Genomic DNA, 25,163 nt, shown 5'->3' on the forward strand with positions numbered 1-25,163 from the left:
AACATGAAAGCTCATCATTCTGGTCTATTAAGATATTTTGGAGATCCCAGAGAACTGCAACATATTGAATCTCTGATTTATAACAGAAGAAGTGTCATTTAGAAATAAACCTTATCGGGAAAAAAGCAATACTTGAAATAATGGATCCTACTAGGGGATGTTCCTATGCTTTGACTGTCTCATTGTCTTTGATAAAATACATGTTAACTCCTACAAAATAAAATGTGACAAGGAAATATTTTAAGCCCCTCTATTTAGCCCTTATGAAACATTTAATAAATGCTTTATAACAAACTGTTTGAGCACAAACTCAACTGTGGGCAACCATAAGTAGAGGCTGATGTATAAACAAATAATAAAAAGACAATTAAGTCAAAAAAGTTGTAATAATATAGGAGTGATAACTGTTAACCCACTAAACATCAATAAGCACTTAAATGTGCCCTTATATTGTGCTATAAACAATATGTATACTGCTTATAAAGGCTTAACAGAGAGACTTGAAGTAATGCGTCACCAAAATAAAAGATGTGTTACCAAAATAAGAGATTAAGAATGTCTAAAAATCAATAAATCCAACAGGCAGACATACAACTAAGGAAATTTTCTGAGACAAATTTGTTAAATTAAACATAAAAAAGAACATTTAACATTAGTTTTATAATAAGTAACTCATCCACAGATAAATAAACAGCACTAATAATTATTTAAATGAGAGACAGAGCCAAGAAGAAACACAGAGTTGGTTGTTTTTGCCAGATGGCATTTATTCTCACCAAGGCATCCGACATTAGAATCGCTACAGAGTCCGCCATTGGGGAATGGCTACTAAAACTCCAGAGTGGGAACGCCCAGGATATGTGGAACAGGGACAGCATGACAAACAAAAAAAACAAAGAAGAAAAATAATAAAATAAAACTAGCCGTAGGCCACTAAACACAATCTGCCGCCTCATTGGAGGAGAAGCTCCGTCCGAAGCTTTAAAGCTCGTCACTGTGGTCCTCTCTGGCTCTCCTGTGGTCCCACAAAACTAACATTCAGTCAGATTATTATTATTTTTAAATACATTGTTTACATCCATTAGATTTGTACTTGATTAATGCCAACGGCTGCTTGTTTCAGCAAACATTCAGAAGTAACGGTTACATCAGCGGAGACCACGAGTGTCTCCAGGAAGGCCCCACGACGATCAGAACCGGGAGACGGACGACGGGCAACGTAGTTAGCCTCTCCTCTCCAAAAACAAAACAAGATACCATTACATATATATATTTACATACACGTTGCTCCGTACTGAGCGGACCTCACCCGGAGTCCTTGACCAGAAGCCCTCTTTGTAAGGAGAGAGGAAGGTGAGCACACGACGTAGCAGCAGGTGGAGTTAGACGACGATGACTCAGTAGTGTTGATTCAGTGAAGAGAGTGAACACACGCTTTAACATACGATGACACGTGAACGACAAGTGTAGAATATCCTCTAAACGCTGAACCTGCTCACATCTACCAAAGATTTAAGATTTAAGTGCATCTCAAAGATTAATTGTGTTCATTTTCACAAGTGCTCAAGAGTGAAAGAATTAGTTTGACGCTTTGGGAAATACGATTATTCGCTTTCTGCAAGAGTTACACGAGAAGATCGATACATCTGTAGCCAGTTAGCTTAGCATAAAGACTGGAAGCTAGTCTGGTTCTGACTGAAGTTAACAAGATATACCAACAGCAGTAATAACTGTTTTTCATGAATTGATCATTTTGAGAAATTGGGCTATTTTGCTTCTACAACTTGTCTTCTTTTTTCAGATTAGTAGAAAGAAAACATCCAAAATGCCCTTTTTTTGTTGTTTTATTACTTTGTCTATTTGCGTCTGTAGATCTCTACTAAATTCACCAAAAGTTAGCATTACATATTGTTTCATTTTCATATTTAAACTTCAGAAATTTTACATTTCAGCAGATTTGTAATACAAAAATCTAAATGTCAGTGCTCAAAATAATGAAACAAGGCTTCAAACCTGGCTCATTTGTCAGCCAATTTTGGAAATCCAAGAAAATTAGCACATATTAAATAACATGCCTCATTTGCATATTTAAACGTAACATTTCAGAAAACTTCTAATTCAAAAAATTAGGCCTCAATGCCAGCACAACTGGTGAAAGTTCAAAGGCGATTTCTAATAGTTCATTTTTAACCCTATCCACCTCGTTGTCACCCCTAAATCCATACAAAATCCAAAATACAATTTAAAATAGAACTGGGAGAAAAAAAGTTACTGTCACAAAACAGTCTGGCACACAAAGCCCCCTTTAAAACCAGCAAATGTCATTTTTACCCTTTGGATTTTGTACAGATTAAACAAACAAGACACAAGGTGTTGATAGATGAGCTCTGGAGGGGCTGGAAGATGTGTTGACTCCCCCGTTTCCAGTCTTAATGCTAAGCTAAGCTAAGCTAAGCTAAGCTAACCAGCCTCTGGATGTGGCAACAACAATCGTATTTCCCAAAATGCCAAACAAACATTGCTTTACAGTGAGTTCTATTCACGAGTGCAGGACAGCAAAGACGACGTGTTAGCACAATTTTGGTTGCTGATCTTGAACAGCTGCAGAGATTTTGGCGCACAAAAGCAGAAGATGACGTTAAAGGGAAGAGTGATTTGTCTTTTTCACATACAGTAAAGCCACTTTTGTTATTTGGGTTTTGGGGGGGGAGGGGAGGAACGTGGGAATCAAACAATCAAAACTATCCCAAGAAACTGGAGAACTGGGGTTGGGAAGACCAGCTACCAACCGTTAGCTCTGCCACACTTTCCTCCTCCAACACTCTACGTCCTTAGTTTTGTCCTAGCAGAGCTACAGAGATATCGTTAGAGAATTAGTGCGTTTTGTCGTGTTCAACTCTTAATTAAAATTAGTGCAAATTCTAATCATGATCCGCGGTGACGCATCGTCCACACGGGTTCATCCTGCAAAGAGTTGTTAACAATACGCTGAATTAGAAGTGATTAGCTCGACCCTCTGAGAGTCAGAGAGAAGAATGATTGTGCATGTTTCCTGTTGGGATGAGACTACGTTCCTGTTGGCTCAGTCATAAAGGTTACATTGCAGGTGAAGGTGTTTTTAGGGGTCAGCTTAGGGGTCAAAGTGCACGGCAGCAGCATCTTAAGAGGCCTGTTAGTGTCCTTCATGGGTGATTCAGATACTGGCCACCTCGTCCGCATTGTCAACCGACTCTAAAGTGCTGTCCAGACCTCCACGGGCACGCCAGATCTTCACCGTCCGGTCACTGGAGGGAGAAAGAGCAAAAAAACAAGCAAAGGGTGTTATCAGGGGGTTCCCCAACTAAGCATCCACAGTCTGATCTAATTGGTCAAGTGCGTATCGTCATCTTGTTTTTTCCTGTTCATTGATTCCGCCTCTGTGAAAGCTTAATGTATCTAAAGAAAAGTAGTAATCACATCAAGCGTTTTGCCCGAGATACATGTGACATGTAGTGAAATGGAGCGTAAGACGACGTTTCTTATCCTGCTTTCTTTTCGTGCTTGTTAGTGTTGTTCCATCGAATAGTGGATATGAGTCACTGATCACAGATCGGATCAGCACAAGAGAAAAAAGGGAGCAGATATACTATTTTTGCCGCCGATAATTGCCAATCGTTGAGGATTCATATTGGCAGATATAGATTATTTTAGTTGTTTTGTTTTTGTCCCAAAAATCATTTTAACCGCTCATAAGTCAGTGTTAACCATCAAAAAGTCTGAATATTATCCTTTTTTTCTTTGTTATAATCATCTGTATCGGTTATTTGAATAAAAAACACGTCAAATGATAAGGAAATAAAATGTCATTTGTCATAATTCCATCTCTAATATCTATTTTATATCAGTGTGAAAACATCTCCTCAACTGAATGAATTCAAGTTTCTCGCCCCCAAAAAATACATTTAACAAGATTACATTTGAACACATCATGATAGCGTTTGTTAGCAACCTTTTCCCAATACTTATTTTTACTGAATAGAGCTTGAACACATCATAACGTTACTCCATGGAACCCCCATAACCATAACTGTTAGCTCTGGTGCTGCCAACGTAACTAGCTCTCAAACCAATGGGTGACATCACCATGACTACGTGCACTTCTTATATACAGTCTTTTGTAACATCAGACATTCAGCACCCAAACTACTGAAAAAATGATAAACAGATTGCCGGCAGTGTTTCTTTGAACACACGTTCTTTGAATTGACATTTTTTAAAGACAGAATGCAATGATCCTTTGTTTTATAACCATATTTTCCCACCACTGAGCAGATTGGACTCTTTGATCCTACGTAATCTTCCAGACTGTAGTGATGTTTTATCTAATACTGGAGCTTTCAGGCTTTGGGTCTAAACTCTCTTCAAAACCGGGAAGTAGGTCATGTAAAGAAAAAGCTACAGAATCTCAAAATGTGTGCTCAATCTATCTGAAAGCTGTAGAAAGTGTGTGTGTGTGTGTGTGTGTGTGTGTGTGTGTGTGTGTGTGTGTGTGTGTGTGTGTGTGTGTGTGTGTGTGTGTGTGTGTGTGTGGTAGCTGGGAGACTCACTCGGAGGCGGTGAACAGGTGGCTGCTGTTGGTGGAGATGCCGTTGATGGGACTCTCGTGGCCCTTCACTTCCCCCAGAGTCCCCAGCGTGTCCGTGTGCCACAGCTTGAGCACCCCTCCTCTGCAGCCGCTCAGCAGGGCCGGCGACCCGGGGACGACACCCAGAGCACAAACCCAGTCCCGGTGGGCGTTCGGGACTTGCTGTTGGAGAGAAAGATTGAGGGGGTTTTAACAGATATGACAAGGATTTCACAAATTTATTGTCATCTGTAAATATAGAGGCTATGTCCCGCCTTTTTGGACCGGAAATTCAGTTTTTGGGAAAAAAATATGTACAGTCAATGGCGAGAGATAAATATTTATTTGATCCTGTTTGAATTCAGCAATGAAAAACAATTATGTTTTGACTGATGTTGTAACTTCATGTTAAAATATTTCAAAATGTATTAGCCATGTTTTGTACATAAATTTCGCATTATTCTACAAACATGTTATATTTGGATTCTTTACCTATGAAAGAAAATTTGAGGACAGGGCGTATATCATAAATCTATGGATTATTCTTGCTAAATTCTATAAACATAATTGAAAGTTGTTTTTTTAAAGAGTTTGAACTGTATATAAAAACAACTAAATGCTGTACCAATAAAAAGGCCATAAAAACAGAAATGGCATGCTTTGTCTTTGATGTATTTAAATTAATTAATTTATAAATTGAATTTATTAATTTATGTAGTTTTTTCCTCAGTGTCCCCTTTTTTGTCCTATTAATTATTTACATTTTTCTATTTATATTTTCTTCTCACCCTCCCTCCCCGATCTGCCCTCTCACTCATCCAGTACCTGCAGCAGGTCTTTGCGGTCCAGGTCCCACTTCTTGATGCCGTTGTCTCGAGAGCCGCTGAATAAAATGTCCCCCTGGACCACCAGGGACTCGATGCCGTCGTAATGGGGCGGCTCGAAGTTGTGTGTGGGGCCGATGCTCCCCAGAGAGCCCTCAGCCACGTCGAACAGCTGCAACAGCCACAACGATGAATGTTTATTGGTGTTCTGGGCTTTTATTGTGAAAACCCAACACTTAAACATTACAATAACAGCAGCTGTGCATTTTCTCTGTATCTTATTATATTTAAGGTAATCACTCTAGGTTATTCTCTCAAGATGGAGCTTTAGTAACTTGTGTTTTTTATAACTTGAATCATAAACTTCATAACCATCTTTGGCTTTATTTCACAGGGCTCACATGAAACATTAAGAGCATGTGTTGGGTGTTAATCCAGGATAAAGAGGTGATGGGGATACTGGAAACAGACCTTGATGTAGTGGTCCTTGGACCCGGTGATCACCAGGTCTTGGCTGTTTGCAGACTGATCCACAGTCAGACACATCACGGGACCGAGGTGCCCGGTAAGTTTCCCCGTGGATGCAAATCTGACAAAGAGGGAAACATCACGTAACAAATTAATTCAGTTAAAAATGAATTCAGTTAAAAATAGTCTTTAGAACAGAAGGGTAATGAAAGATTATGAATACAAGTCTGGAACAGTCAATCTTGGTGCATTTTGATTTAAAGGTATTTCAATCATCCAGACGGCTGATTATAAAATGTTTCTACTTTCTTAGGAGGAACAATTCATCACAAGCTGTGTGTGAGCTGGATGTAAATGATGGATGACAGCTCTGGATTGGATTCCTGTCAGGTTTCACATTGAATCCAAAAGAAATTGGGTCGTAATAAAACATGCGGTGTGCGTTATGCATCTGAAATAATGCAACAAACGATAAACAGACTGACGGCAATGTTTCATGGAAGACTGGATTTTAACACACAATGCTTCAGATGTGGAAATGTCTTTTTAATTTACATTTTCTTGCAGAAAAAAATATATTTTATCTTTACTTTGTTGACATCTTCACAGTAAAAAAAACAACAATATTACAAATAAAGTATGTTCTTTGATCTAACAAAGCGAGGCAATGTTAAAAATACTAGTTTGGTGTTTCCTTTCTTTGTTTCTGTGTCTGACATTTTTGTAGCTTTTTCATTGGATGCTTGCTAATGATTAAGTTTGAGAGGCTTCCTGTCATAAAAGTAGAAATGTTGACCTTTTGATGGCGCTATATGAGAAATCAGGAGACCAACTAACTAATTTAGAGTCATTTTCTGGCACAATTAATGTATAAAACTTCATGACAATCCATCCAACAGTTAAGAACATATTTCACTAACAGATCACAGCGTTAAACCAGACTGCCATCCCAAAAAACACATTGCTCGAGAGGCTAAAACTCTAAAAACACACATTTAGTGATTATGCAGTATCGTTCCTCATCCCCTCTGTTTACCTTCTCAGATCCCAGACTCTCACGGAGTTTCCGGCGGCGGCGTACAGAACCATCCCGTTGGGGTTGAGAGCGATCTGGTTGATCTGGTTCTCTCCTGCTGGGATGGTGACCGTCCGGCTGGTGTTTGACGCACAGACGTCCCCGACGTTAACCTGACCAGAGGACCTGGAGACGCACGGAAGACACGTGTGAATTAATCTGCAGAGGCATTCCCACACTAACTATGGCTTTATGGATGTAAGTTTTGGTTTAGATGTGGCATTAGTCAAGTTTTTTTACTTGTGATCTTGTCACAAGTTGCTGAAAACAGTCTCATTACTGATTTACATAACAGATGTGGAGGTGGAGCTGAGGCATACTGCAATATTTAAATATATATTCAGGAATTAGCTTCTTGTATGTTAGTTTAAGCACTTATTTTGCAAATAGTTCTGTCTGAAAAAGTTGGATAACTGCGACACTTGGTGAGAGCAGTATCAATTGAAGCAATATTAATAAAAATGGAAAAATAATTTGTTCATCTGCCCCTTTGATTTGGATCTGCTTCAAAAACATTGAATGGGTTCTTCCTTGACCCATTCAACACCCTTTTGACCAAGTTTTAATAAATTAGGACAGTATTTTTTCCGTAATCCTGCTGCTAAACAATCAAATAAACGAAAACATAGCCTCCATGGCGGAGGTAACAAAGTGTGCAAACTGACAGTAATGCATGATCCACGATGTCCAACAGAAGTGGATCATGAATTAAGAGGAAAATGAATCACTTCAATTAATAATGTGTTTTTATTTTCAGTTCCAGCAGATAAAGCTCCTTCCGTCTTTTCCTATTTGAAGTAAATAAAAACACAGACATAAGAGGAAAAGGCTTTTCAGACCGTCACACTCACGTCAGCGCTCGGATGCACTTGGCCGAGTCCCGGATGTCCCAGACTTTGATGTAGGAGGTGGAGACGGTGAAGACCAGACTGGAGCTGTAGCGGACCGACACCACGTTGTTGGGGTGACCGGCCAGGGACATTATCTCCTGACCCGTCACCAGGTTCCACACCTTACAGGTCCGGTCTGCAAGAAGACACACAGTCTATCATCTCAACTTAATAAACGTTTAAAAAATAATGGAAGAAGATGAGATGAAGAAGAAGAAGAAGAAGAAGAAGCAGACGAAGAAGCAGACGAAGAAGAAGAGAGGCAGACAAAGAAGAAGAAACAGAAGACGATGAAGAAGAAGAAGAAGAAGAAGAAGAAGAAGAAGAAGAAGAAGAAGAAGAAGAAGAAGAAGAAGAAGCAGAAGCAGAAGAAGAGGAAGGAAGAAAAAAAAGAAACAGAAGAAGAAGATGAAGCAGAGGAAGAAGCAGAAGCAGAATAGTGATAATAATAATAATAAAGTGTTATAATTATAAAAATAATAATAATGATGATAATGGACAGAAAAGATGAGACAAAACAAAAAAAATCAGACAAAATAAGGTCAAATTCAGAACATAACAGTACAAAACATTAAAGCAACATTTTTTTTTAAACAATTAATAGAAATAAAATGCAATAGCATCAAAAAAACAATAAAAAAGAAAGAAAGCAAATAAAAGCAGTAAAAAGACGACGTCTGTAGAAATTGGTTTCAGGAAGAGAGAAGCCTAGCTTCTGCATTGTGAGCGTTTGAACATTGTGCAGAAGAGGTTAGAAGCCAAAGATACCTCAGCTATTAGATATTGATAGTCCTTCTTGAAAAAAAAGGATAGAAAATAAAAGGATAAAAAGACAAAGATACAAAAATTGCCTGATTCATCAACTACGCTCTAATACAAACATTGACAGAGTGCAGCTCAGGATCAAGACTGAAAAGAAATATTAATTGCGTTGAGGCATAAAACACAACATCTTAATGACAACAAAACAAAGACAGAAGATAGAGCCAGCAGTTACTTTATCAGTGGACAAATGACAACTTCAATCTAGTTGATTGCCAATATATTCACCTCCATCCATCATCACGAAAACCTCCTTCAGCGTGAGAGTTTAACTGTGTGCACAATGTCACTTTACCCCGTCCCCTCATTCATCCACACACTGTGCATATGACAATCTTAATTAATCCCTGTCAGGTTTTATTTGCCGTTATACAAAAGCATAACAGCGTGTCAAAAGCGTAATAAATTAGCCATGAGAAGGGGGTCATGTGAGGAATACTGATGAGACTGATGATAGGAGTTATGGGTGAAGAGGTGAAAGGGGGGGGTGGGGGGATGGATGGAGAAGAGAGGGATTGTGGGTGTTTAACCTTTGGATCCCGTGAAGAGAAGGTCGTCGGTGCAGTCGACGCAGAGAACGGCTTTACTGTGTCCCTCCGCCACGTGGACGCACTGCAACGTCGCCGAACGACTGCTTTTAGTGGCCGGCACCGGGTTAATGACGCCCCTGGAAAACACACACACATTTACACACATATCACTATCAAAGTCTGTCCAACAATCAGAGTGCAGCAGAAGTCACACCCACACATCCCAGAGTCAGGCACAGCATGCAGCTTCGTGGATGATTAGCACGACGCTGCGAAATCAAAAAAATAGAAAAGAGATGGAGATGACAGGAACAGTCCGCAGAATAAATGAGGAGACAGCTGTGAACAGAGTCACCTTCTACTGTGCAGATACAAAGGAGCTTCTTGTTTCCAGCCCATAAGAGATTAAAGAAAACACCCAAAGAGACAAGAGATAGATGTTAATTGGAAAACCAGTGGTGTCGGAACATCTGGGACAGCAAGTTCTATAACATCACAGACACCCAGAACGATCTGTAATTGACAAACTGCCATCTGATAAGAGCATTTGAACCTTCTCTAACAGTTGTAGAGATCAGTATCAGTGGAGTTGCATGATGAGCTGATGGTTTACTGCAAACCAACACGTCGATAGTCAGGAGATTTGAATGAATAAGTTTTAAAAAAGGCCTGCTGTGTTGCAGGATAAAGAAAAAAAGGGCTCATGAAAGGAGAGGATTATTGATAGTTCAGGCTTTAGTAGAAGTAATAAACTTAACAAGATGACACAGTTTGGATTAATAGTTAATTATCTATTGATCCAAGAAACATTCATTAACTGTTCATGTCTGCTTAATCTAGTGTTTGGGGAGGTTTCGGTTAAACGTCCATCTGATGAAATGCGTTGCCTCCATGAGAAAAAAGAAATCCACACCGCGTGCGCCTGTGTTTCAGATTCACCCAAAAGTGACATTTTAGTGATTTGTGTGGCAAATTAAAGATAACATAAGGTTGTACTTGGGTGGACCGGAGAGAGGAGGGGAAACCGAACGGAGGGAGTGGTTGGAGGACAGGTGGAGGCATCCGTTCGTCCTGGAGGGGAAGAGAGTATCCGATGTTCCTGAGACCCGATTAGCTACTGAACTAAACACCAACTACTCCCTGTTCTTATCACGTTACTTTAATCGTTCTGTATTGGATAAGACTTAAAGGCACAATGAGTAGGATCTGTTGGGTTGTAAACACAGAATTCAAAACTGAAAGCCATGAGTGAATCTAGAGAAAGCTGAAACACATTCTTCCTGTTTTTTCGTTTCTGTGTACGCCATTTTTGTAGTTTTTTTCTTGGATGCGTTTTAATGATATGGCCTCTGGTTGCAATGTTTTAAAAGAGGTTAACACCCAGAAAGCACCAAAATGAAAACAAAGAAAAAACAAGCAGCGTTTCTGCAGATACAGACAGCTTCACACATGTTGTTGTTTTGGAGACAAAAAAAACTTCTCATTGTGCCTTTAACTTCCAGAAGAGCAAATTCTAGAGCGAGCCCAAGCACTTATGAATGTGAAAGTATTTTAAAAAAACACAATAATCATGTAACTAGTCTTAATGTCCCTCCTGATGTATAATGACCATAAAGGACCATACCAGTGGTTTAGCATGTCTTACCTATAACATTCTCTACCTTCCATGCATCCATTGCTTTGAACCAGTACAGTTTGAAAAATCATTGTTCTGATAAGTTGAACCATCTGTTATTGTCACATGTGCCGTCTGAAATCAGCTCCTATTTGCAACCAAGTGCACTTTATTTACCCTCTGAGATATATTTATAAATGAAGAAATTAAAAAATGAAGAAAACAAGCCGTTTACTATGATGGAGCACCTGTCACCAGCAAGTTTGTTAAATTGTGCCTCATTATATTCAATACAACTGACAACATAATGGCTACATGGAAGGTTGAAAACAATCAATCCTACAGAGAGCTCTGCAAAATCATCTGTTATAAATTTAATTTAATCGGCCAAACAAGATTATGAAATACCACCGGTATGGTCTCCTATGGTTTTAGGACAATCTGTACTGTTAGATTTATAAAGCTATATGACTTTGACCACAAAATAATATATAAATAATCAAAATGTGAGCTATACTACCTTCAGGAAGCTAGTTTTTTCATTATTATACTGCAACATTTCACTCCAAAGTCTAAATGTGGGCCTCACATTTACATTAACAGGAGATATCTACAGTAAATTATGAAACAAGGCTGCAATTTGAAGTGCAACTTTCTGGCTCATCCCCAGCATCTCTAACTGACTCTAATCTCCGGCTGGCTGGTGTCAATTCTACTCATCTCTGGTTCTTACTTATCCTGCAGGACGTTTGCAGAACGCCCCAGATACCCTGCCACACGGCTAAACACGGCGAGGTGGTTACTGGGACGAGCGGCGGGGGAGAGAGGAAGTGGCGGGCTCGTCCTCGGGTTCCTGATGACTGCGCTGTGGAGGGAGAAAGTAGGGCTGCCAATGAAGCTGCAGCATAATTAAAGTGTGGCGCTAAGCTGTTTACACACTGCTGGCAGGAGTGTGGGAGGACTGCATGGAGACAGAAGGGAGACGCATATGCTGGGTTCACGTCATATGGGAGAAAACTGTCGGGACAGCTTGACAGGAAAGTGTTCCCGTGTTCAGACTCTGAGGAAGACTTTACTGAGGTTATCTGTGGTTTACTAGGTTTATTATATATTTAGAAATGTAGATATTGTCCAGTCACTAAAGTTCCTGCTTCATTAGAGCTACAGAACATTTCTTTGTACCTTCAAATTTTCATTTTTAACAACCTAACATGTTCTAGGGATTCAGTAGCCTCGTTTCAGGGAAAATCATGAGGTTAAATTCAAATTAACTTTATCTACAAAGCTCAAACTCCTGAATCAGAAATCAACAACAGTCTCTATTTTCAGAGCCTTGACTCTCCTTTAATGTTGCCAAACTACAACATTTAGTTTGGGAGGCTTTTCACTGGAAGAGAAACAAAAATCTGGGCACAATTTTTGATATGAAAATGATATTAAGAAGAATTGAATACCAGCATAATGCACCTTATATCAGAGCACCTTCAATCCAACTAAACCCAGCTAATGGAAGCTGTAATGCACCAAAAAATGAAATGGTGGGATGGATGAAAAATGAAGAGACTACTCAGAGAATGTGACGTCTATCCTGGATGTTTGCAGAGTAAAGGCTTTGTTGCAGCCTGAAGGTTTCATTCATGGTAGTGGTGAGAACATCTACCGTATAATTACAGCGTATCCGGTTCAGTTCTGGTCAGGGACTATTCCTCCTCTTTCTTCTTGATTGCTTTCAGAGTATTATATCATTCGAGCGAGCATGACAGGAACTTGAAACGTTTTTAACAAGTAAATACAAGTCTTCATTAACTTAATTCTTCAGCAGACACAAAGCAGGTTTTATAAAGAACCCAGCAAACATTGATGGGATGGTGACGTTCTGTCCCAGGCCACAAAATGGTCCAAGTCTGTAGCCATAAACTGCAATGTAGTTATTAGGTGGAAGGCCATTGATACGTCCAATAACGGTCCATTCAGACCCACTCCTACCATCCAGGAAGTGTTGATCATATTATCATATTATTGGTATGAAGAAGCCTATGGATGTGTTTTTAAATCCAATGACATCTGATTGACAATTTGCACAGGACTTTCACTCAGTAGACCCCAGTTCATGTCCGGTTCGAACTTACAATTACTATTCTATCAATGATTTAGACGTTTCTAAAACGTTCAGCTGATGGTCAGGGAACAAGTTTCATTATTGGAACACATTTTTTAACCATAAACGGAAGTCTTGATTGGACATTCAGTCATTAAAAGTGTCAATGTTTGCTGGGAACATTTAAAATGTCACATTATAATATTTCAGTCTTCTCCCTCACAATAATCTACGGATCAGACAAAGAAAGAGAAAAGACAGTGCGTATCATAAGTAGACCAGCAGCAGAAGGGGTTGATCAGCAAGTTGAACACTGAATCTGAGTCCAAAGATAAATCAGAGTTTGGAAGGAAAGATATGACTTTAAATTCAGCGTAGAACTTGGCAGGTCAAAGGTTATCACACCAGGCGCAGAGCATTTCGATTTTAGATACCGCATGCTTCTTTAAAAGCAGGAAACCGAAGAGGAGGAGTATTAGTAGTATTGAAGTAAAGTTATTTTGCTTATTCCCGGCTTTTTGCAGCCACAACGGACGGCAAAACCAGCTCTTACTGTTTAATCTCCTTGACCTTTGCCCTGTCGGCCGCTGCCTTGTCGAAGGTCTTCCTGCGAGACAGCGGTGAGGGCTCCGGAGCTCGCTTCTCCAGCCCCGACGAAGTTCTGGAGCCAGAACTGATCGTTTCAGTTTCATTAAGGGTTATCCACGGACGACACAAAGACAGTATACAAAAAAACAACGATAAAAGGATGTGAAAACAACGTATAAATGATGGCAACAATGAAGAGATGAGCATGCAGCACACACAGAAACACGTGTTACCTGATATTTAAAGTCCCAAAACAGCGGTGGTTTCTTCGCCAAGCTCATGTTTAACTAATTTTGTGCTACGCTAAAATATATTTCTATTACTTTATTTGCTGTTGGGTCTCTCTCAGCCAATGCTCTTTTTTTACAACAATTAAAGGTGCATTTAGGTTTGAAACATGGCCAGTTAAAGCAATGTGTTAGTATTTTTTGCTTAATAAGGAATAAGAAAAGGTAGTTTTTTGCAGGGGACGCTAATAAATAAGCCATACAAATGTTATTATTGGCTCCTTTAAACATGCTTCTACCTCAAAAGAACAGTTATTAGGGAGGTATGGCCATTTGATGTAAGGATGCTCATAAATAATGTGAAACAAAATGAATTAAAGCAGAGGATGAAGCAGCAACATCAAACATGCAGGAAGGAAGGAAGGAAGGAAGGAAGGAAGTAGTGATTATTGTGTTAGCGACAGAGTGCCGGGGCCTGGACTTACATGCTGCCCATTTTAGAGGAAAAGCCGGGGGAGAGAGCTGTGTAGTCCCTGACTGATGAGCCTGACAAGTCCACGTCTCCTCCCACGTCCGGAGTTTCAGCCAACGGCAGCAGCAGCGGACCGGAGAAGTCTGCGGTGGGAGCGTCGGGGGCGGAGTCACTGTTTGCGTACAGCAGCTCCATCTGAGTGGTGGTCCTCCTACGAGCCTGGAGAGCACAGGTGAGAGGACATCAAGACTGGGTGTGATAATGGGGGGGAATATACTGGTGAATGCAGAGAACGAGGTATAAAACACACTGAAATACCTTATTTCTGGTTTTGGTCTCTCCACAGAGTTTCATGAGATCTGATGTCATGGTGCTGAAGGGAAAACAAGAGATTTATATGTCAATAAAGATTTTTAAAAAACATAAGAACATAGAATGTAGCATAAAATATAAACTTATAATATAAACATCTCATATAAACACATCATACTACATAAATAAAACACAAAACAGACACATTACATGAGTGGGAATGCCAGAAAGGCACCTGTACGATGATCATGTGTGTGTAAATATGATAAACATTAATGTAATTGTTAAGTTATACTGTAATTGATACGCATTAAGGTGATTATTTAAGGTAAAAAGTGGGGTAAACTGTATATGCTAAGATAAACACTAAGGTAAGTATTTAGGGTAAATAGTTAAGTTATATCGTAATAAATAAATGTGAGGGTGATTATTTAAGGTGAATAGTTAGGCCATATTGTATATGATAAACATTTATGTGAATATTTAAGGTAATAATTTAAGATATACTGCAATAGAAACATTAAGGTTATTATTTAAGGTAAATATTAGAGTTATACTCTATGACAAACAAGGTGATTTATTAAGGAAATAGTTAAGTTATACTGTATGAGATAAACATAAAGGTGATTATTTTAAGTTATAGAAAGGAGTAGGACAATTTAATTTTACACTTCTTTCTACTCCTTTTCGGTCATAAAATATATATTTAGCTATTTAGAGAATTTGCTCTATATGTTTACTGTTCTTCTTAAGTAATTCTCATTTAGTTTTCTTATCAATTGTTACTTGTTAAAAAAAGATCCATCTAATCTAAAATAGTGCAACATAAAATGAAACATTAATGCGTTAAACTAATCACAACATAAATGCAAAAATGTTATATTTCATTAACCTTAAGTATAAGTAAAACAAAACGAACTAACGCAACATAAACATTCACATGAACACAACACATACAAATCATAACCCCATAAAACATTAACACAAACACATGAACATAAAATAAACAACAGCATAACAAATAAACATAGCATAATAAATACATGTAATCAGATACATGACCATGACAAACGTACTTTCCCTCTGCAGACGGGCTCTGAGCAGACTCATCACTGCTGCTATCGTCTCCGTTTTCTGTCAAATGAGATCAATGAAGAACATTAGAGTTCAAAGAAAAAGCCTCTGGGCGGATGAGACTGAGACGAAAACGCGTTTTAGCTTAAACACTTTTCCTACCACTGAATCATTTATCATTGTGCTCACTTTCACTTAACGGTGAGGCTTTTTTTTTAATTTATTTTTTTACTTAAAATAAAAAAAAGCTGCTTTAAATGGAGAATGTAGAAAATGATAAAGCAGATGAAGACGATGTCAGCGCGGCGCCATGCTGTTTTATCGACAATCGGTCCTTCACTGAGCTCAATCGGGGGTCAGATGGATGGAAGAAAAGGGTGAGAGGTCAGAGGTCAGAGGTCACAGAGCGGCCAGGTAGGGAGGGGGGGTTATTAAGAGAGATGTGTGGGCGAGTTGGGGCAAAGACAACAAGGTGAGAGAGGAATCATTAGTCTGTTGCTCCCGACGGGGGTCAGCTGACCTACAGGGGTCCGACAACAGAGCTACAACATCCAGGTTCCTGTGGAAGGGGTCCCGGGTTAGCAGGGTGCTAAAGCATGGAGGCTGTAGCACAATGTGAGCTAGGAGGAGGAAGAGAGTGTATCCGGACGTGGGGGGGGGAGGGAAGGGGGAGAGGTCAGCAGACAGATGGAGGGAAGCCTTTGGTTGCATTGCACCTCATGCACCTGTTCCATGTTACGGTTCGTTAGTTTTTTCAAAAAGGGGAAAAGGAACCATGCGTTCATAACACAGATTAAGAGGCTGATATGATTTCACTTACCAGGCGGGATGTTACCTAGCTCTGCAAAAAACATAAGAAAACAAAAATAGGAAAACGTGGGGGAACAGAAAATAAAAAAAAAAAGGCAAATGCACAAATTAAAAACACTGTCCCCCGAAAGTCTAAAAGAAAACAAAATGAAGTGCAGCTACTTTAAAGAGAGCATCCAACTGAACAGAAGCTGGAATAAAAATACATTAAAACTACAACAAAATGTATCTTAAATCGATTCTTTTTTTTGTAATTTTCATCATAGCAATATGATCGTTAAACCAGACTATAAGTGAATTATGTGCCAGTTGTGCAATAATTAGACCAGCTTCTATTCAGCAGAAGGCAGAGCATGTCAAAAAATCCCATCATGCAACTGACCAGCAACCCAGTCGACTTCCTGAAAGGCCCAATGCTTCGTAAAAGACATTTTTTTTTTAACAGAATTGTCTCACGGAGGAGAAAAAACATCATCCTCCAATAATAAACTTGATATGATATTAAAGACACTTCCAGGAGGTGGGCCGGGTTAAACCAGGAGGTTCTGGTCTGTGTTTTGGGTTCTCATCTTCACTTCAAACTCAACACCCCCCGAAACAAACAAACAAACAAATAAACGCCGTCGTCACCTTGCAGCGCGTTCCCCAGCAGAGCGTCCAGCTCCGGGTTGAACTCGGCCTTCTCCTTCAGCATGTGGAAGAGCAGCTGGTTCTGCGTGGCGCTGGTGATCTCCGTCTGCTTCAGCCGGCCCTCCATCACCTTCACCTGGGACTCCTTCTGGGCCGCCTGGAGACCCTGAAGACGTCAGAACAAAGACAAAATACAATGTTTATTCTACATATTGAATTCATAACCACATCTTGCAATATGGCAAAACAATCTCGGAGAATATTGTCTGGTGAATCCAGAGGATAACCGGGTCAAGACTTTGACTTTAGAGTCCGATTAGCAATTTGAGATGCTAATCAAGAGTTGGAGTTGAGAGACAAAGTGACGATCGGGTTGTTACACATGTTGCCAGTTTACAAGATCATTTCAATCCAATGAAAAGCTAAATCTTCGTCAGACGATAGCTGGTGGGTTCCGCCTTTTTTGCTCTCCAAACAGACATTTAACCTGTGTTCAACCAACGACTGCTCGAATGTGATTGGTCATTACTAATCGGACCTCAAAACAAAACTGCCAAAATCTTGTCCCTTTAATTACATATGAATGCAGAATCAATTTTTTGAGGTAATATGGTAAAACAAACTACGTATCATACAAAGTCATATCAATTTTTTTGGCTTTTTCTGGAATAAAAATGTCGCAAAAAACACAATAAACCAACCACACCTTCTTCTTTATGATGTTAAATTATCTTTATATGCGAAAATGTAGCAAGACTAGAAAATCTAACCGGGACCCTATATTATAAATGACATAATTATGATGTAAATGTATGCTAAATGAGTCCCTAACCAATTAAAATTGCCTGATCCTTGTGCTTCTCTCTCATGTTTGTTGTAAAGCAGCCATGAACACAGTTAGTGGTGTTAGTGGAAACTTTTATCGGGGCTGGTACCTTGTTGATGGCCATGGACATGAAGTGATCCAACAGAAAACGAGCTTCCGTCAGCGTACAGGAACTAACCACAGCAGAAATGTCCACTGTGTCGCCTTCCTCCTGGAAAAGAAAAAACACAGCGTGAATTCATACAACTTTGAACACAACAAAGTCATCCACGTTCTCCATCTATTTAACCAGTAGATCCTCTCTCACCTTGGTCTCCTCCATCTGCATGATGTTGGCCTGACATTCTGCGATGCTGTCATTGATGTAGTCGATGTTGGCCGTCAGAGCGTCCACTTCCTCGTTGAGGGGAATCGCTGCCTTCTCTGCCTCTGGTCCCTCCCTGAACAGACGGTCCCTCTTCCTGATGACCTTCTCTTTACGCTTGGTCAGCTCCTCTCGTTGCTGGGAACACAGAACACACTGACCTTCAGAACATTTAACAGATTTCAGTCCATGGAGTAGATGTTGCAGAAATACAGGAAACAGAAAAAGATAAAGGTATATTTAATGTAGTTATTTATTTACTGGATTTCATGCCAGGTTTTATTTTTGTTCGCCATTGTGCAAAAACAAAACGATGTAGCAGTACTTAAAGCCTCCTCTGAGGTCAGACACCTTTAAAAAAAAAAAAAAAAAAAAAAAAAAAAAGTTCCCACTGGTTAAACAGCATTAATATGCAACAAACAAACCCTCTCACAGAGATCTGCCAGACACTCCAAGCCTCTTTAATGCCAGATCATGTTGATTCAGCTGAGAATTTAGCAGAAGATTATCTGCACGCAAAGTATAGGCTAATATAGGCTTAACAGCAGATGAAAACAGAACACTGATGTTCACATGTTGATTTAGTGCATTACTATTTACTATTTGGTTTATTGCAATCTCAGATGGCACCGATGGGAAGCTGCATCAGAGCAGGTTGACCGTTAAAAGGGGCGGTGTGTAGGATTTGATAGTTCCAGATTGCAACCAACTGCATACCCCCGTACTCCCTCCTCCATCAGTAAAACTTTGTTAACGTGAGCTGCAAAACATGTTGGACTTATTAGTATAAAATCTTCCAGTCCAATCTTTGGGCCCATATGTGCACAAGCGTTTCCCTTAACCCCGCCTGCAAGCCCTCGGTCCAGCCCCGTTTCATTCTCGCACCTTTACAGGACTATAGGAAGGGAAATAACTCTGGATTAAGCTATTAGTGCACATGTAATTGCACAGTTCGGTCACTCTGTAAAAGTTGTTTCAAAGCCTGCTGTTTCCTCTGGGGGTTTGGTGCAAAACCGTGGTAATGACGTTCGTTCGCTCAGAGTGTGTCCCTGTTTTTCTGCCTGCCCTTTCCTGCTAATCTGAGGTTTGAAGCTGATGACGCTCTGGTTCTGTAATTGATAAATCAAGACATCTCACAGTATGACAAAGTACTGCCGTAGCTTTACCTTGAGGAGGCGGTTCATGTCGGCCTCCATGTTGGAGATGGTCATCCTCTGCATGATGACGTCGGTGATCCGGCGCTCCAGAGACTGCCACTTATTGCGAGCGATTCTGGTGGAGTAAATACCTACTGTGCGTCTGTAGGAAGACCTGCACACACACACACACACACACACACACACACACACACACACACAGCATCAGTCAATAATGGATCTAACACATCGATGATGTAAATCAGCTCATAAACATGTTGCAGGTGCAGATTTATGCACTCAAAATCCATCATAATAAATGGCAAAGCGTCAATGTGCAAAAAGGATTTCACATTCCAGGATGACTTATGATGCTGCAGGTGTTAAGTGCCTCACTTCCATGTTCAGTTATTTATTCCTGCAAGGATAAAAAAAAAAACCTGGCCTGTTTTGAGTTTCAGAAAAAAGCATCTATATTTAGTAGCCTTTCTCACTCGCCTCTCTGTAAAAACGTGCACACACACACACACACACACACACACACACACACACACACAGACACACACACACACACACACACACACACACACACACACACACACAGTGCCGTTGGGAGCGACGTTGCCGGAGGAGTACAAGCGTCCAGATGGAGGTCTGTAGGTGGAGTCCTGCATCGGATCTTTCCTGATGACCTTACCCGAGGTGGGCCTGGCCTGCCTCCTCAGAGCCGTCACCTGACGCACAAAGGCAGAAAGGAAAAGTGAGTGACAGGTGAACACTAAAAACATGTCGCATGTGTTCCTGCATCCATAATGAATCACAAGTATATCTGCTTATATCACCTCCTCGGTTTTCCTCCTCAGAATGAGCTCCTGCTGCCTTTTCTGAGCCTCCAGTAACTTTAGTTGGTGCTGTAACAAAAACCAGAGCGTCAAGATAATGATACTGAAACTCGTGGCTCAGATTAAGAAGCAATAAGAATAAAAGAAGGGTGCAGAGGACTCCTCAGTCGCTGACCTCTTGCTTGCGCTGGTCTTTCTTTAACGACGCTATTTCTCGGTTTCTGCGAGACTCGTTCATCCTGTTCTTCTCCTGCTGCTCCTTCATCTGCTTCATGAGGCGGACCTGGAACAATCACAATAAAACACATGAAACATTCATACTTTACATACAGAAATACTGTGAAAGTAAGTCAATATGGTGGATATGGAAGATCCTGATTTTTTTTTAATCCTGATTTCTGCAACGAGTTTGGCCTACTGTACATTTTCATTCATTTGAAGTCACTTCTTTTTTTGTTTTTTGGGGTAAAAACAGTAAAAATGGAGATTCCCAGGAAAGATAGTTGAGAGACAAACAAGAAAAGAGACTTCGCTAATTGAGTAAATCACGTGCACATGTGTCTGATGCCACTCAAACATGATTCAAAAGTGCTATGTCCACTTTTATTTGAAGCCCAATAGAAGTAAATCCTTCCAAACACACTTAACTCTAAAATTAAATCACTGTCACAAAACAGAAAAACCTCACATTTCCACCAGAAGCATTACAGTAGCGTTACATCACCACTGTAACCAATCCCACCTTCGTCTTCTTCATTTCCGCCACGTCCATCTGGAGCTTCTTCAGCTGCCTCTCGTACTGCGACTGGTTCTTCAGCAGGCGGGCGTGCTCCTTCTGCGCCGACTGGAGCTTCTGGAGCTCCTTGTTCATGACGCTCAGCTTCTTCTCGTACTCGGCCTTGATCTTGCGCGACTTGTCGTCCGTGCCGGTTTCGACTGTATCTGAAAAGCGTGCAACACAAAACAAAAAAAAATCATGTAAAACTGAACTGCAATCTCTTTTTATTTGCAGGAGTTTTCTGACTTTGCATTTGCAGAAACAAACATATTTTCTGTAATGGTTTAAACAGTCAGAAACCTTGATCTTCATTTGTCAAAGAGTCTCTTTTGTGTGCTTTATATTTTAAATGAAATGAGCCGAAAACTCCTCCGTGCTTTTAAAAGTCTGCATGCTACAATGCTTTGATCCATTAGTGCTGATAAATATAAATGTAACTGTCATCTTCTGGCGGAGAGCTTTCACTTTAAAGGATTCTCTGAAGTACATCGGCAGTGTTTTTTCATTACTTAAAGATAAAAACTGAGATCAAACATAAGGCTGAGATATAAATTCTTCCAAATGGAAGAAGGACAAGCAAGAACTTAAATTTACTTTGTTTAAAGTCTGAAATAAACTCATCAAAAGGCAGCGACATTAAAAGCAGAACACCACATGTTGTTGGATGTTTTTTTTTTTTAAATCCTGACTGATTGAATGTACAGTGTTTTGGTGGTATTCTCTTCCCACCGACTCTTACTCATGTTCTGGAGCACTCGGTCCCTCTCCAGCTGGGTGTCCTTGATCTTGCACTGCAGCATCATCAGCTTCTGCTCGTACTGCTGCTTGAGCGTGTGCAGACGCCGCTGGCTGTTCTCCAGCTCGTCGATCAGCTTCTGCTTGATGGCGATCTCGCAGGTGATGTTGGCGAGGTCGGCCTGGAAGTTCTCTGTCGGGGGAAACGCACGCCATCAGATTCAACAGTATTTATTGTTTCTAGATAAAAGAGGCTTTTATAGAACATTCCTCTTTGAAATAATTTGGGATCACTTGGGAAAAGTATGCTAACAACATGAGTGGATGGCTGTTCTGTATGAAAGACAAATGAAGCGCTCCCCTTTGGAACATAACAGTTAATAATTCAAAATGTTTGCAACTTTATATTAACAGCTTTGACTCAAGATTGTGTGTAGGGCTGTACTGAATAGTTGGAAGCTTCATTCATAACGTTGGCATTTGAATTCTAAATCAACATCTGAATGATCTGCAGCCTTTTTTTTTTTTGCATGTATATTTATTATTTTTACACCTGATATTTCTACAGTTTCAGAGAAAGGCTACACTCAAAGTATTAGTATTATACTATTTGCAGAATGAGATGCCAGTGGTGGCTGCAGATTGTTTCCGACTGGTGTGATCCAAATATTTCCAATAACTCCAGAGCGCTGTAAAGTCCAAAAGTCAAAATATACTGAAAGAAGATAGATTTGATCCTTTCTAAATGTGTTTTTATCTAACGAAATATTCAGCTTCAATCCATATTTGTTGGCCTCAAGCCTTTCAAAATCCACATTTTTACTGCAGTCCAAAAACAACTTGGCCTGGCAGTAATCTAACAGCACAATAAATCATATTTATACAACATTACATATGACTTTTTAAAGCCTCATTTGAAATCACAATAGAAGCTTCAGATATAAAAAATATATATAATTCAGCACAGCTCTACTTTAGTGAACAGATTATTGTTATTTGGATTATTTGGCTTTGCCCGCCGGCCCTTTACCCGTTTATTGCTCGTCTCATCTCGATTACTTCAGTAAGAAACAATTTCATTCATCAAGTTTGTAAACATCTAAAACAACCATAAAAAAAATGAATTGCTTTTCTTTCATTACGACGGTATCATGATTCTTCCTTTTCACGCTGAGGGTTTCTGGGTTGTAAAACCATCTTAACAGCTGCTGTGCTGGAGCCTGAAGCCTTCTATAAACATGCAGAGTTATGTGGTAGCTAGAGAACGACTATGAGTGTACCTGAAGACCATTCCATCTATATGATGAGCACATCTTTAGTGTATTTTATAGTATAAATGCAGTGGTGGATGAACATTTTACTGAAGAAAAAGTATTATTAGCAAATTGACTTAAAAACACTTAAAAGAAAAAGTACTTATAGTGCAGTAAAACGTTCCCCGTCAGTGTTTTACTACCATATCTGATGTTTCTGGATTAATATTACTGCTGTAGTTACTCCTTTATATCCTGTTGGCTAGTTTAATCTACAGCAATGCATCATATTCTATAAGATCATCACATGTTTGTAGCGGCTCTGTCCAGTTAGAGCCACGTATCTCTAAAAAGAACAAACAGCCTGTTTTCATCTCTTTGACGATTCATTTTCTAGCTGATCTTAGAGGCTTTTTAAAGAATTAGTAGGATTTTATCAACACTTCATCCTTCAATTGATCAGAAACATTCAACATCAGCACATCTGGAGATACGCGAATTTCACTGGAGAGGAAGGGGATGAAAAACTATAGTCTGAAAAGTAACTCTCAGACAAATGTAGTGTAGTAGAAGTATAATGTTGCATACAATGGAAATACTCCAGTAAAGTACAAGTATCTTAAATTTCTACTAGAGTAAATGTACTTTGTTACATGCGATCACTGTATAAATGTTACAAAAACAAGGCTGTGTCCTGAAATTGTCAGTAAATGCAACAGACATCGATCTTTGTTTTTTATACATCAGTGTTTTTGCATCTTTAATGCATCTTAGGTGAAATTATAACAAGTGTTCATCTCTAAATCCAGGCCTGAATGAACTGTTCAGTTTGTGTTGCTGTTTGCAGAGAGAAACTTGTCTGTCAGTGATCAAACAGCTCCCCCTTGTGGAGAATCAGCAGCCTCTTGAGGTGAAACGTACCTTTTTCATCCGCCTCCGAGTCCGAATCATCTGAGCTCTCCTCCACGTCCATCTCCTCCTCCTCCTCCTCCTCTTCCTCTTCTCCTTCCTCGTGGTCGCTGCCTTCCTGGACCTCCTGCGAGATGACATGCCATCACTTTAATATCTAAAAGGCACTTTTTCAATGTATAAGATTAAACGAGAGGAAGTCAATTTTACAATATCTGCTTCCTCGTGGACTCGCTCTGTGATTTCCTTCTCGGTGCCTTTCTCCTGCTCGTTGTCGGGAACTTCCTCCTTGTTGGCGCTGAAAGATTCAGACATGATGGAGTCAGAGAGATCGGTTATCAGATGTGAACATGTAATATTATATTCCTTTATTGATCCCCATGGGGATACCTCAACAGGCTGACACATGTAAACAAGAAGCACATTTCTATAAAAACATCTGCAGTTAATAAAGACTTTGTTTCATTGTATTGGTTTAGTTTGCAGGGCAAATAAGTTAGTTTACAGACATAACACTGTCTTTTTAACAAACAAACTTTTTTATTGACTTCACCACTGTGTAGCAATAAAGCCGGTGACCTTGATTTACTGTGATATATTGGACACTACTGATGTATGATATGATATATTGAACTACACACAGACATGATGCTTCTCTGTTTCATGAGCTTGTTTGTGAAAGAGACAGTGTTTTAATCAGAGTCTGATCAAAACCAGAAAAAAGCAAATAAAGCAGGGAAGGAAGTAAAAAAATAAAAGTGAGTCAAGTTCATGAAGCAGATCTGTTGGATAAATATTTTATCCAAACGCAGAGGATTAGCAATGTCTTGCACAAAATAATCTGAATAAAGTGTCATAATTAAAAATAAACAAAGGGAAACGATGAGAGGAACTTATCGACCAATGTTGCATTATTTTAATACCTTTAAGGCTGATTTACACAGTCGGTCATAAGTTAAAGAATGTTGGATGCATATTTTGTCTACATGCTCAACCTTTTAACAAATTTTAGGAAGACTAATAATCTGAATGGAAAAATATCGAAAAATAAAAGCATTGGACCAGAGTGTCACAACACGTTACCGTGATGTCGTCACATCTCTGCCGTGAGGTAAAATAACTGCACGCATCACGACATATGATACATAATATCAATCTGTGAATGATGAATTTCTCTGAACTTTTGGTCATTTACAAAGCTCGGTTCTTTTTATTTATAATTTTTGCATTCGCATGAAAAATAAACTACTAATTCAAACAAAAGCACTTTAGCCGTTCATCA

The 25,163-nt window shown here is 39.6% G+C and overlaps 1 protein-coding gene across 1 annotated transcript in view; it reads right to left on the reverse strand.

Annotated features, from left to right (window-relative positions):
• Positions 1-768: 768 nt before the first annotated feature.
• kif21a (kinesin family member 21A) overlaps positions 769-25,163 on the reverse strand; it is a 54,788-nt gene continuing 30,393 nt past the window's right edge. Inside the window, 24 exon segments of the mRNA XM_054619235.1 lie at positions 769-3,284; positions 4,587-4,786; positions 5,429-5,599; positions 5,899-6,016; positions 6,932-7,096; positions 7,822-7,996; positions 9,213-9,349; positions 10,209-10,283; positions 11,561-11,692; positions 13,479-13,598; positions 14,226-14,431; positions 14,531-14,585; positions 15,601-15,658; positions 17,039-17,204; positions 17,974-18,075; positions 18,172-18,366; positions 19,395-19,539; positions 19,965-20,098; positions 20,207-20,275; positions 20,382-20,489; positions 20,949-21,148; positions 21,724-21,912; positions 23,894-24,008; positions 24,092-24,179. Coding sequence (XP_054475210.1) covers positions 3,194-3,284; positions 4,587-4,786; positions 5,429-5,599; positions 5,899-6,016; positions 6,932-7,096; positions 7,822-7,996; positions 9,213-9,349; positions 10,209-10,283; positions 11,561-11,692; positions 13,479-13,598; positions 14,226-14,431; positions 14,531-14,585; positions 15,601-15,658; positions 17,039-17,204; positions 17,974-18,075; positions 18,172-18,366; positions 19,395-19,539; positions 19,965-20,098; positions 20,207-20,275; positions 20,382-20,489; positions 20,949-21,148; positions 21,724-21,912; positions 23,894-24,008; positions 24,092-24,179 — 3,214 coding nt within the window. The 3' untranslated portion in view covers positions 769-3,193.

The sequence above is a fragment of the Anoplopoma fimbria genome, chromosome 19, assembly GCF_027596085.1.
Source record: "Anoplopoma fimbria isolate UVic2021 breed Golden Eagle Sablefish chromosome 19, Afim_UVic_2022, whole genome shotgun sequence".
Taxonomy (NCBI): domain Eukaryota; kingdom Metazoa; phylum Chordata; class Actinopteri; order Perciformes; family Anoplopomatidae; genus Anoplopoma; species Anoplopoma fimbria.